This window comes from Ambystoma mexicanum, chromosome 5p (assembly GCF_040938575.1).
Source record: "Ambystoma mexicanum isolate Mex_15411 chromosome 5p, UKY_AmexF1_1, whole genome shotgun sequence".
NCBI lineage: Eukaryota > Metazoa > Chordata > Amphibia > Caudata > Ambystomatidae > Ambystoma > Ambystoma mexicanum.
Window position 1 is genome coordinate 13,263,416 of NC_090930.1, and position 14,274 is coordinate 13,277,689.

General features: G+C 45.2%; 1 protein-coding gene across 1 annotated transcript; it reads left to right on the forward strand.

Moving 5' to 3' along the window:
• The first annotated feature begins 3,832 nt into the window (after positions 1-3,832).
• On the forward strand, positions 3,833-5,224 carry LOC138480455 (transcriptional regulator ATRX homolog). Its single transcript, XM_069612239.1, has 2 exons — positions 3,833-4,190; positions 4,518-5,224. Exons 1-2 carry the CDS (start codon positions 3,833-3,835, stop codon positions 5,222-5,224), a joined length of 1,065 nt encoding a protein of 354 aa, XP_069468340.1.
• Positions 5,225-14,274: the final 9,050 nt, after the last annotated feature.

A 14,274-nucleotide genomic window follows, 5' to 3' on the forward strand; every position in this document is an offset into this window, starting at 1 on the left:
AACAATCCTCATAAGTATTGCTTCTGGGTATCTTGTAGCATTGTCTACTACAACCAGGATAAACCTGTTCCCTGAAGATGTGGGAGGGTCAAGCGGACCAACAATGTTGATGCCCACCCTCTCAAAAGGAACTCCCACCACTGAGAGAGGCACCAGGGCTGCCACATTTTTGGCTCCACTCTTGCCAGAGGTTTGGCAAGTGTGACAGCTCCTACAGAATTTGTCAACTTCTGAACCCATCTTAGGCCAGTTGAGGTATAAGGAGAGCCTTTCCTTGGACTTTTTGAAACTCAAATGTCCAGCCGAGGTATCTCATGGGCCAACTGTAGGATTTGGAGTCTGTTGGCAAGGGGCACTACAATTCTTTTGCAGTGTCCAGGGATAGACTCAGTCGGTTCACTGTAGAAGAAACCATCTTCCTAGCTTAACCTATGCTTTCCAACCTCTTGCCCATCAAGTTGGTTAGCAGACTGTTGTCGAAGACCTTCGAGAGTAGGACACTCTCTTTGTCCTCTGCTGAAGTCTGCCCTGTTGGGTCCACCTTCTGCCAGTAAAGACTGCAGCTCAGGATGGTCAACAGGGTCAAGATATCCAACCAAAACAGTGTCTTCCTCCAGATCTAACTCTTCAGAAACTGGATCAACCACACATGATTTTACCTCACACTCTGCCTCAGCAGGTGGATAGGTCACAGGTGTGACCTTGGACAATCTTGGGGATGTTTGAGTTGGTAGCACAGGGGTGCTGTCTGACTTTTTCCTTGAGGTCTTGGGTTTCCCCGTTGCCTCTTTCTTTCCAGAAATAGCAGTGAGCAACTCCCGGGGCCCACAAAGTAAAACACGAGAAAGACTTTTACAAAAAGAAATGGCGACTAAACCCAGCCGGAACCGTATAAAAACGTATATGGTCTAGCAGGTTTAAGTTCGAGGCTACCAAGATAGCCTAAAACAATACCAGGGCTATTTAAGATAACCCCAGTAGGAAAATTAGTGTAGTTACCACTGCCACCATCCAAGTCTTAATGAAAAGGGAGCAAAACAATGCTCCAAGAGATACAGACAAAAGGGGATAAGTATTAACCCTTTCCAGAACTCTATTTAAGATAGTTTGTACTGGCTCTGTGAGTTTTAAAAGAGACTAATAGAGTCAATGGCAACTTTACATGTTCTGCGAGACAGTAGTTAGCCCCAGAAAATGGAGTCAGATTTGGGAAGTCGAAAAGATAACCCTGTGTCACTGCACTGAAGGTGCACAGTAAAAAGACGATGCCTATGAACACACGGAAATGTTAAACACACACAGCAAAACACATGTAAGAGTGGGAAAACAGGCTCACACTCTTACCAGGTGAACAAAAATAAATCCTAGAAATCCAGCAAAGCTGCTGAGGGACTCAGTAGGAAGGGAAATTAGCCATTCTGGAGAATTCTCCCTAACACATGCTTTAAGGGTTTATTGTTGGCACAAAGCATGCCTCGATTCTTCCAGTTAATCAGGTGATCCACAAACCCATTCCTGACATAATCAGAGTCAGTGAGCATGACCAGTTCATTGAGTTGGTGGTGCACTGCAGTGAGGATGGGTTGATGAACAGACATAAACTCTTCAACCTGACTACTTCGGGGTCCTATTGTATAGCCAGCAGAGGGTTTCCTGAGTATCATTCACCCAGGCATTCCCAATGCTGGGTCCAGTTCTTTTTCCCTGTTGTAATCAACGTGGTAGGAGCACCCATCCACATAAACTGTGGGTATCCCCTTACACGTGTCTCCTTCATAGACCTTGTGTGGGGAGGTTGAGCACAATCATACAAGTCTGCCAACCCTTGTGCTAAGGGAATCTTCTTGTTTTGACCATATCTGACCTCCACAGGAAAGCCTTGCATGGACAGAATCCAGCAAGTAATTCTGGAATGAATATGGTTCCCTACCTGGATTCTGTAACTTTGTAGATATTGCAAGGGTTGGTGAGTCTCGACAATGATGTGCTCCCCCTGTATGAATGGGAGATACGTTTTCATTGCCCACACCATTGCCAGGAGTGCCTTCTCACAGTCATTGAATATTTCCTCCACAAAAGACAAAGGCCCTCATTACAACACCGGCGCTAAACCATGGTGCTATTAGCACCATGGTTGGTGCCGGTGTTGTAACGGGTCCGCCATGGTTCAATGGGGAATTACCACCCCATTCCAAGGTTGGCGGGGCGGTAATTCCCCATTGAACCATGGCCCTTCCCCATTCCCATTTTTGCCCCATAGGGCTCTATGGGAATGGGGAAGGCGCTAAGTATGGTACCGCAAATTGGGGTACCGTACTTAGCACCAAGGTCCCTTTGCGGGTCCCTACTTTAACGGCTGTTTTAGACCAGCCGTTAAGGTCGGGTCCTGCAAAAGGACCTCGTAGTAAGGCGCTAAGTGTTTAACGGCACCACAGCCTTTTATGGCGCTGTTAAACACTTAGCGCCAGGGTCGTAATGAGGCCCAAAGTCTTACTCACATATGAGAAGACTTTTTTGACCTTGTCGTGCTTTCGGTATAATACTGCTGTTAGGCAAGTATCTGAGAACCCCGTCTCCAAGAAGAAATCCTTGTTCTTTATGGTGTTAGCCAAACAAGGAGCTTGGAAAAGGCATCCTTTCAGTTGTTTAACTGCCGCAGTTTGTTCCGGACCCCACTCCCACTTGACTCCGGCCTTTAATAAATGGAACAAGGAGTGAGTGACCTCTGCGTAGTCTTCAATGAACTTCCGAATATAATTAGTGAGTCCAGGATGGCTTCTTAATTCTCGTAGAGTAGTAGGGTCTTATAAATTCAATAAGGCTTCCACCTTCTTCGCCTGTGGATTAAGACCCTCCTGGGTGATCTTGTGCCCTAAGAAGTTCACTTGGATCTGACATCACTGTGCCTTCTGAAAGGACAGCTTTGCTCTGGCTTAGTGCAACCGAGTATGAACATAGCGGATTTCAGTTTCCAGGCAGCACCAGGTACAGTGTCCTATGATACAAGGTTATCTAAAGCTGGAAGAGTGGCAATACAGCTTCGTGGTAGGTACTGGAACCAAGAAGGTGTGCATGAAGCTGGGGAAGCGAGCTGGGTTATTGTAATTATTGAAGTCTGCTGGAGTCTGCTGGAGTCTCTCTCCCCTGTCTACTACAGCGTGTGGGAGGGCTTAAAAACCCTGCACCAGAGCGGAGCGGTGAGCGGAGTTGGGTGAGGAGAGTTGAGTCTGCTGGAGTCTGCTGGAGTCTCTCTCCCCTGTCTACTACAGCGTGTGGGAGGGTTTAAAAACCCTGCACCAGAGCGGAGCGGTGAGCGGAGTTGGGTGAGGAGAGTTGAGTCTGCTGGAGTCTGCTGGAGTCTCTTTCCCCTGTCTACTACAGCGTGTGGGAGGGCTTAAAAACCCTGCACCAGAGCGGAGCGGTGAGCGGAGTTGGGTGAGGAGAGTTGAGTCTGCTGGAGTCTGCTGGAGTCTCTCTCCCCTGTCTACTACAGCGTGTGGGAGGGCTTAAAAACCCTGCACCAGAGCGGAGCGGTGAGCGGAGTTGGGTGAGGAGAGTAGAATCTGCTGGAGTCTGCTGGAGTCTCTCTCCCCTGTCTACTACAGCGTGTGGGAGGGCTTAAAAACCCTGCACCAGAGCGGAGCGGTGAGCGGAGTTGGGTGAGGAGAGTTGAGTCTGCTGGAGTCTGCTGGAGTCTCTCTCCCCTGTCTACTACAGCGTGTGGGAGGGCTTAAAAACCCTGCACCAGAGCGGAGCGGTGAGCGGAGTTGGGTGAGGAGAGTTGAGTCTGCTGGAGTCCGCGGGAGCTCGCGAGGGCAGAGGTAGACGTAATATGGATGCATCCCAGAAATATGAGAGACCATCGTTACAGCAAGGGCGAAAAAATAGTAAAAATGAAAAACCGGACGAGGCGGGAGCGGTTTCGGACACTGACAACACTGATAACAACAAACGGCGTCTAAGGAGTGTGAAATCGCCAGCCATGCGGCTGAAATCTAAGACGCTTCTCAGTGAAGAAACTGCCCACGAAGGAAAAAAAGAGCCACATACGCCGAGGTCTCGTTTCAACAGTACGAATAACGAGCTCAGAGAGGTGTGCGTCTTCGAACCAAAGGAGAAAGATGCACAAGTAACAACAGAACCAGTAACAACAGAACCACAAGTCCCACAAATAAATCTAAGCGGTGAAAGTAAGCAAGACCTACCGGGATCTGAGGTGACCAGTGCCCTACACACCGCGCCTAAGGCGAGTGGGTTTCCGGAAACGGCAGCCGGAGGGCAGCCGCTGACGGACCCTCAGCAGGAGCGCTGTGACGCCGAGGACCGGAGGAAGAAGAAATCATCGGAAAAGACAACAAACCGCGGAGCAGGACAGCCAGCCCTGCCTGCCTCGCCGGACTCAGGGAGGGCTGGGAGGAGGAGCCCCACGCGGATGGGGAACAGGGAGAGGAGGGGTCTAGAGAAACGCCGTGAAAAAGTTTGAGGTCAAATAGACAGCCCAAATGAAAACACCAAAGGGACGCAGATAGTGGAATTGGCCAAGAGCCAGGCTAACAAGCTGACCACCACTCAAGAAAGGGAAAGTGTGGAGGTGGACAGTTTACCACAAGAAAATGAAGAAGGAAGAAGGCTAGACTGGCCAAAAGAGAAGGTTCCCAAAACAGTCGTAAAAGCAAGTGTACACAGGGAACCAGGATTTGTTGACACTGATGAGGAACTAGGCATAAGTGAGAACGTAATAGAAGAAGAGGCAAAACAAAGGGAAGAAAATCGGACGCAAGTGCCAAGTAACAAATCCATCAGCAACGAGGGGAAAGAAAGTAGTACAGAAGAAAGTTGGAATGAAAGTGAAACGGGGACGTCAGACTCAGATTCCGAAATAGAACAAGAAAAAAAAGCCTTAGAAGTAAAACAGAAAAAAAGGATAACTACCAATAAACCAACAACGCAAAGAAAAAACCAAGAAAAGACAAACGAAATGAAAACAACAAAAAATAATAAAGAAAGAGGACGTGAACAGCTAGGAAAAACGAAAACGACATTAGAAAATATAAAAAAGAAACCGCAAAAAAAAAAAAATGAGGGAATGCAAAAAGGATCATTGCCAGTATCCTTGTCAGGAACATTGAAAGCATTTTTCTTTAACCAGCAGAAACGAAAATTAGAACCGGAAAACGATCTATCTGACGCAGAACTGCTGGAAGCGGTTGAGGTAAATTACTAAGGAGACACCCAACAGACCCCCGGGGTCTCACCGGGGCCAGAAGGATCGCCAGCTATAGGTCTGCCGCAGCTCCTGCAGGAAAAAAAGAATGCGGCGAAAGCAATCCGGCGACAAATAGAAGAAAGAGAAGAAAGACGGAAGCAAAGCACCTTAAAAGAACATCAGGAGGAGCCCCCTGAAGGAGGGGGAAATACCGCAAGACCCGAAGACAACAACCAAAGACAGGCCCTGGCCCGGGAGAGGGTGTCCCAACCAAAAGATCAACGACAAAATGTGGACGGCCCAGATGGGGCAAAAGCACACCCGAATTCAGACCAGTTACTTCGTACCCCGAGAAAGTAAGAGAACTATATGGAGAGAACCAACAAAGAGAAACACAGAAAGAAAAACCTAAGTGCATAAGGTTGGAGGAAAAAGCACACAGACACAGGTTAAGCGATAGCCTATTCACAGAAATAATGGCTATGCCAGGGAAAATAGCCAGTACTCCAAAATCGCCGAAAAATAGAAGGATAAGTGAATTAGGCACGCCGATACAAAAGGAGTCCCCAGTAAAAAACCAGATCTACTAACAATCATGTCTGCAATAACGATAGCACTGGCGCCATATTGCAAATTATACGAAACAATAAAAGAAGGAATACAAGACAACACATCAATTCTGGCTTCAATGTCCACAAAAATCACGCATATAGAAGGATACATCACAGCTGTAGAAGAAAGAAACGACGCCTACAAGAAAGGGTGGGAAAAAGAACTGGAGGACTTAAAGAATCAAATTGAGTGCCTAAAAAGAGGGACAGAGGAGGAGAACGAGAAAACCAAAAAATCAGAGCGGGAAAGAAAAAATGCGGCAATAACAGAGAGACACAAAGGAGACCATGAGATAAAGGAAGTGATGGAGAAAAGATCCAAACCCCCACAAACATACCCAATCAAATCAGGACTCCAGAATCATCCCCAGAATAAAGCCCCAGTGATATTGAAACTAAAGAAAAATGACAAGGCTGACAAAGACCCGATGACAGAGAAGGCGGAGCAGCAGGAAGCAGAAAAACTAAAAGAAAAAAAAAAGAAGAAGAAATCAGAGAGGAAAGTTCAGAAAAAAGCCAGAAAGAAAGTAAAAGAGACAAAATGAGAAGCCCCCCCTCTCGGTCGAAGATTTTATGAGCGACACAAACCTGATGAACTTGTCCCAGCATTGAGAGACCGCCTCCAACAACTCAGTGATGGAGGTGAACACAGATCAGCAAACACAAAAGCAAAAAGAACCAGAGAAAGAAATAGAAATTAGACAAAACATGAAACCCCAAACACCAAAAAGAAGCCGAGAGGCAAGTGAGATCCAAAAGGGGAGAGAAACGGAAACACAAAAAAAGAACAGAGAAGAAGAACGAAAGCCCTCAAAAGACCAAAGAATAAGTGAGCGGTCAACAACGCACCGAGAACAGGTGATAAAAAGCCCAGAGAAAAACAGAAGAACTGGTATGTCAAAAGCGGAAAGACAGGAACGCAATTAGCAATTAGATCTAAAAAGTGGATATATGATCCTAAATAGGAAGACGATCTTGAAATTAATGAGCAAAATGAACGCGTTGAAGATGATAAAAACAGAAGATATCACGCTAGTAGAACCTTATCATAGAGGAAAGATCGCAAAGGCATACATTCACGTGAAAGAACCAATCCGGCAAGAAACGGAAGCAAACGCAGCTACTGAAATGCTCCAAAATGGGTTTGGGCTGACAGAAATAAAAAGAGAAATACAAAAAGAAAAGAAAGACCCTAAGTACGATGAAAAAGAAAGAAGACAATACCATTTCACTTCACGGACAGAAGAGCGGTATCGATCTAATAGACTAGGAAAACATAGAGAAGAAAGGGGTATCGATTGGGAAGTGATGTATGGACGAACGGAAGACAGAAAAGAGAACCGAAGACCCCATAAGGACGAAAAACAAAACACGCAATCAAGGAAGGAGCACCAGGACACGGGCGCAGAATATCAGAACCTATACCGGAGAGTGGAACCAAGACGCGTTCAGAGACATTTTAGTCCAGAGAGAACTGGCCGCCACAGTAGAAACGAGAGAGCAAAGAAATCACCTCCGAGACAAACAAAGGAGACGTCAACGAACACGGGCCCGCTAGCATGGCTAAAAGCAGCCTTAATGGGCAAAACAGAAAATTAGCAACTAACACGGTCACCGGCATCTATGTGGGATGAACAAAGAAGTGGTGACCAAAAAGAAACCAAGAAATGTTTCATCCTGGGGTCATGGAACACAAGAGGATACACGCACTTAACCAGACCGGGCGACGTGGACTTAGGCGCACTAGACATCATATGCCTACAAGAAACTTGGCTACAAGAAAAACCCGGCCTAGACGGCTATGTAGTGGAAATAGCACCTGCAAGCAAGGGCTTGTTAGGCCGACCATCCTCAGGCCTATTGACAGCAACGAAAATGGGAGTAGGCCTGGCAACACCGACAAAATTACACAAATCATATGAGATGTTAGTAATACTGACCACATGGACCAACGAAGGAAAATCAAATAGCAAGAGGATTGGAAACCAAGTCATCATAATAAACACGTATTGGAACCCCCAAAAGATGACAAACAAAACGTACTGCGCAAAAATGGCAGAGGTGATAGATGAAATCAAAATAGAGCACATGAATGCGGACATCATCATATGTGGCGACTTAAACGCCGATTGCAGAGAGGGGATCAAAGAAACAAAGTCGGGAAAGTGTCAAGATTCAACCCGCAAGAGAGGTGTTGCATGGGAGACCCTGAATAAACCAAGAAATCTCCACAACATCGCAGCTCTATTTCCGAAACAAAAGAACATTCCAACTTGGGAGAGTTTGAATGCAAAAGCTACCCTAGATTACATCTTTGTGTCAACAGAATTCATACCCAGAATTGAAGAATACAAAGTCCAAAGAACCACACACAGTGATCACAATCTGCTAACATGCAAATGGACAGGATCACAAACTGAAAATCACGTGTACAAACACAATCTCGAAATAAACAACCAGCAATCTAGAGTCTGTCTAACAGAAGAAGAGGTAAGAACGATAACAGCAAGATATAGACTCTCAGAGGAAGCTCAAGAAAAAGCCCCACAAACTCGACCGAACTACATACCGTTGCTGATACCATACAAAAAACTAGCGAGGAGTCAACAGAAGAAAACATCAAACGCATTACACACATATGATAAACTGGTGGTGGAAAGAAGAAAAGTGGTGAGGAGGTTAAGAAAAATTGCAATAAAAAGAAACCAGCAGGAAGACTGGGAAAACTGGCAGATGGAGGCTAAGAAATATAATCAGTGGCTAAAGCAACATAGACTGTGGATGTACCAACAAGATGCGGAAAAAATGTTGAAAAGTTTTGGCTCAAAGAAAACAAGCGATTTCTGGAGAATAATCAAAGCAACAAATACATCGAAGCCACCAGAACTGATAAATCAAGTCCCTGAGTCAAATTGGAAATCATATCTAATGGCACAATTTGAGCGACCGAAAATGCAAACAACTAAAGGATTATCAGACACGACAGCCATTTGGGTGAACGTGGCTAATATCACAGACATTGAAAAAACCATCAAAAACTTAAAAACATCAAGGGCCCCCGGACCGGACGGGTTGTCAAATATCGACCTAAAGCAATGTGCGAAGGCATGGGCAGTGCTAATTAGCAAAATGTTCTCACATTGTGCCCAGACAAAAATGGTGCCGGAAACATGGCTAAAGGCCATAATTGTGCCAGTGTACAAAAAAGGCGACAGAGAAGACCCGGAAAGCTACAGGCCCATAGCACTGTTAGACATTGTGGGCAAAATCTACGCAACCCAGTTGTTGACCCACTTTGGGACATGGGCAAAGACTGCACCCTGCTTCGACATTTTTCAGACAGGGTTCCAGAAGAAGGGAGGCACGACAATAAATATATTGATCATTCAGATCTTGAAAGCAAAAGTAAAAGAAGGTGCCCCAAAAATCTACCTGGCATTCGTAGATTTATCAAAAGCCTTTGATAAAATTGATCGAGAAAAACTATGGCTGAAACTGAGCAAGTGGGCATGCCCAACGTCCATCATGGCACCAATAAAAGCGCTTCATGAAAACACAAAAATCAGATTAAAACTGAATAAACAAGGCACCTTGTCGGAAGAGATTGAAATCCAGCGAGGTGTAAAGCAGGGCTGCCCACTAGCTCCAGCCCTGTTCATCGCTTTCTTGGGGGACTACCAGACCGAAGAAAAAAAAATAAGAGCTTTCCCACCAAAAATTGGAAATGAAATCATCCCACGACTATGGTACGCAGACGACGCCATCATCATTGACCAAACACCAATTGGGCTGCAACGAAAACTGAACAATCTGGCAAAGTATATGGCAACAAACCATCTGGAAATCAATACAACAAAAACTAAAGTGATGGTCTTTGAAAAAAACGCAAACAAAAATACAAAGCAGTCAAATTGGCATTTGGAGAACGCCAAACTGGAAGTAGTCGACAAATTCAAATACCTAGGGGTAACCTTAGATGGATCAGCAGGTGACAACGCAATACAAGATCAGTTATGGGACAAAGTCAAAAGACTTAAGGCACAAACTAGACTGGTCGACAACAAATTTGGGAAATTCTCCATTATTCCGGCAATAAAATTTTACAAGGCAAAGGTAGTGCCTTCTATCACCTATGGTATGGAAGCCGCCCTCAACTTACCGAACTCAATATGGCAAAAATTGGAAGGACACGTGTGGAAGGCAGTACTAGGCCTACCGAAATCAACCTCCATGCCCGCAATTAGAATGGAATTGGGCCTGGTCTCGTTAGCTACATCAGTGAAGCAAAGCAAGCTGAGACTTTATAGGAAAGTCATAATAGCCGATTCATTGCCAATATGTGCGGTGATAGCAGAAGAATTGAAAACGGGTACGTGTAAAGCGCTCAACAATTTGGCAACAACAATACAAGAAACACTAAACGAAATATCATGCACAGAAGAAGATCTAAAAAAAAATCCAGATCGAGTAAAGATTAAAATTGAACTCATGGATTGGATCCACACTGTAGACACAGCGAGAGCAAATAAGCTACTCACCCACCTTCCACCGACGTTAAACAGGGTGAAAGAGCCATTGAACTACTGCAAAAAGTTCCCGAACAAAAAGATGAGGAGCACATTCTTGAAGGCAAGATTAAACCTGCTGATGACCCACCAAATCCTAGCCATTAGATCATCAAAAATGGATAAAAGTTGCCGCCTATGCAAAAATAAAGAAGTGGAAACATTGCGACATCTAGTCCTAAGATGCCCAAAAACCAGCATAAATAGAGACAGATATATACAACCATGTCTGCAAGGGGCGACGACGCCAGATGAAGAGGCGGTCTGGAATAGGCTAATCTCCGGAGAAACAACGAGATGGACCATAGCGGCAGTAAAATTGATAGACCTTGCCTTCGAAAAGATTTCCAACACACAGGCCCATAGGAAAATAGCAGAGATGGCCGGAACAGTGAAATCGCCCATTGCAAGCCAAATCCGAGTAACAATCAAATAACAGCGAAATTCCTGAGAGAGAAGGCGGAAAGTGACTATGAACTCAGAAGCGTCATCATCATCACAAAAACGACTGTGAAAAGCGCCTTGGCGCATCTGTAGAAGAAGAAGGGTTCTTGTAAAAATCGCTAATTTCTTTTCCGATTAAAAACAAGTAAATAAATAAATAAATAGCGGATTTCTGCTACATGTTCCTCCACAGTAGAGCTCTTGATCTAAACATCATCCACATAGGCCAGGTTTCCACGTTCATCCAAATCGGGCATGGCCTTATGTAGGAAGATGTTGAACTAATTGGCGGAGTGTATGTATCCAAAGCGGGTTCGGGTCCATGTGTACTGCTGCCCCCCGAAGGTAAAGACAAGCTTGTACTAGTCTTCCCTACTCACGGGTACTGACCACTAACTGTTGGTCAGGTCAATGGCAGTGTACACCTTTGACCCTTTCTATCTGGGCCAGTCCCTGATCGATGTAGGGAAGGGGCCAGCTTAACATGTGGACCCGTTTGTTCAACTCCCTCAGGTCTGCACATTATCTTTATTGGCCGTTAGGTTTGAGTATCGCCAGTACCGGGTTGTTGAAGGTTCTGTTGATCGGACAAATTATCCCATGGGATTCTAGGTACTTAATAATCTCTGTGAGTGACTGCATGGTTGTGAGAGCTAACCAGTGTTGATTCACAAATACTGGAGCCATCTCAGGGTCCGTGGGAATGGTGGTTGAATGAATGGATGTGCGTTCACAGTCGTATGAGTCCACTGAAATAATATCTTGGAATTCTAAGAAGACCTGTGTTAGCTTTTGTCTTTGCTCCTTGGTCTCACAGGCATCAGCAAGATTGATCCTTTCCTCGACCATTTGCTTGAAACCTGAGAAGACCACGGGCTTGACATCTTCAGCGGTATCATCCAGTTGGGTGAAGGGATCTCTTTTGATGGTGTTGACCTGGACAGGGGATTCAAGGTAGTGCTCCTTGACTCTGAACGCTACCTCCTCCCTCCTAATTTCACAGGTCACCTCTTCCATACCGTAGGGGCAGGAAGAATACACCAAGACATTCCCCCCATGCCTAGTAAAAATCTTTTTTCTGGACGAATACTGTCACTGAGGTCAAAACATTTGTTTGAGATTGATTTGGGATTGGTCCCATGATCATTACATAAATCAACAGAATGATTTTGGGCATCAACTGCCATTCCAATAAAGGTGTCTGCGTCTAAAAAGTGATACTTCGAGTGTTGCTGTTATCCACCAATATTCAAATTGTGTCATGTTCTAGGTCTACTAGAGGTGTCGGATTTAAATACAAACCTTGTTGTTGGAGATGGAAATTTAGATTTATATAGGCGTTGTTAGGCAGGATTTATGTAGTAACACTGTGGGAGACTACACCAGCCTTGCCCTCTTGGCAATGGGTAACCCGACCTTTGCTATAAGCATGTACTACACAAGTTGGTAGAGTGACTGAGCAGCCAGGCTTATCTCAAGAGGGGTCAATGTGAGCTGTAGGGTTGTAACATAGAGATTCACAGTGACATGTATTCAAATAACACTTATACTCAAGGTTTCTTGATTAAATAATGATTTATTAATTTAACAGTCAGTTTTAAAATAAGCCTTTTTTAGAAGGGAGCAAAATACAACACTTAAAATACACTTCAAAATACACTCCTTCAGTCCAATAAAGTAAGTAGATACCCTTTTAGGATGGCACACAGAATTTCCTACACCCTCAGTTGAATTCAATAGTTAGGACGCTGTGGACATTCATATATAACTTTTCACACTTAAATGGTAATACTGAAGTTGTGGAAAAAAGGGAAAAGGTTAGGGAAGGAAACAATGTTTAACACATTTCTCAAACAGGTAAGCACTTTAGAATCCCCCGATGCAATGTAGGTTAACCCTTTCCCAGCTATACAAGTAAGGTATGTATCACTTTGTGGAGGGACAGTGAAACACAAAGTCAGAGGGTAAGAAGAGTCTGCAGGGAGCCAGGACAGCCAATGTCAATTGAGCAAAGTCTAGGGGAGCTGAGGCACTTCTTGAAGATAGGCAAAAGTCTTGCACAATGTTAAAGAGAGTTTTGTTGCAAAAGAATCACTGTTGGGCCACAAGCTGGGGGGCTTGTGAAGGGCAAAGATGCAAGCAATTCTGCAAAGTGCAGCCAATGCAAGGCTCCAGTGAGAGCAAGCAAGCTACACACAATACGAGGTATGAATCCCTAGTTTACTGTACCTTGGGTCTGAAGAAAAAGGTCCCAGCTGGCTTCTTTTTCTGTGTAGTTCCTGCAGATCCTGTTATTCCTGGACCTCAGTCATGGGGACAAGAGGGAGGACGTCTGGGGACTCCTGCACTATGATTTGACGGCCGGCGGCAGCAATGGGCATAATACAGATCAGCAGCACTTCGCAGTTTCAGCTACTCGCACATAGCACCACTGTGGTTCTTGGACACCTTGTGGACTTTCCTTGCTTCTGGGGTCCAGCACTCTGTTGAGGTGGCTCAGGCTTGGTTAGTCCTGCTTTGAGGGAGTCTGAAAGGTCTTTTGCGACCCATTTTTATTTGGGCGGGATCCATCCATTTTTGAAAGAGAAGGTCTGCTTACCTGAATCCTCCAGGGATTCTTCTTCCTCAAAAGGGATAATCCGGAGTTCCTCCACAAATTGGATACTTCTTTGGTCTCCCCTACTTACCCTTTGCTCTTTGGGTTTTAATATTTTAGGGGTAGGAGAGACTCTTTCAGGCTGAGAGTTTTTAGGGGTTCTGAGAGTTTTTAGGGGTTCTGTTTGGGTGAGAAAGGAAGCTTCCTCTAGGGCTTGGCATCTCCCCTCCACCCGGGCCCCCTCCTCAGGACCTTGTGGTTTGTCAGAGGTTTCCTTCCGTCATTCCCCCCTGGGGCATTAGACCTGGGTGTTTGAAAATTCTGGGAAACAGAGTTAGGTTGAGAGAGTTACTGGACCTGTCGCTCCAGTTGTGTGACCTTGTCTGGGTTGTGGGAAGGTCTCAAATCATACCTCTGCTCCTCCTGAAAAGGGTAACTGTCCCTACTCCCAGAGTATCTTGGATACAGGAAATTACACCCATAATTGGAGAGGGCCCATATGAAATGGTTTTCTCTCACAGTTTATTTCTTTGGAAGGCATCATTTTGTCTGGGAGACTTCGAGAGCTGGATTCTTTGCTGTGTCCATCTCCCGTCTTTCGGGCCACTCAGGACCCAACAGTTAGGACTAAGGTATCACCACTGATACATCTGTCCCAGGAGACAGTATTTCCCAGGGTGACTGGTAATCTCTCTTAGGGTCAGGCTGAGAAAATTAAGGGTTAGATGTGAGGGGAGTCGTTATTGTATATTGAAAGTGTGTCTTCCTTTCAGAAGTCAGAAAGTCTTTTTGTGACCTTTGGTGCTCTTGGTAGAAGGAAAAAGTCCTCCAACGTCTCCATCTGTAGGTTGT

Coding starts and splice junctions, on each gene's coding strand:
- LOC138480455 (XM_069612239.1), top strand. CDS start 3,833: ATGGATGCATCCCAGAAATATGAGAGACCATCGTTACAGCAAGGGCGA. Junction 4,191..4,517: donor AATAAATCTAAGCGGTGAAA/GTAAGCAAGACC, acceptor AAAACACCAAAG/GGACGCAGATAGTGGAATTG.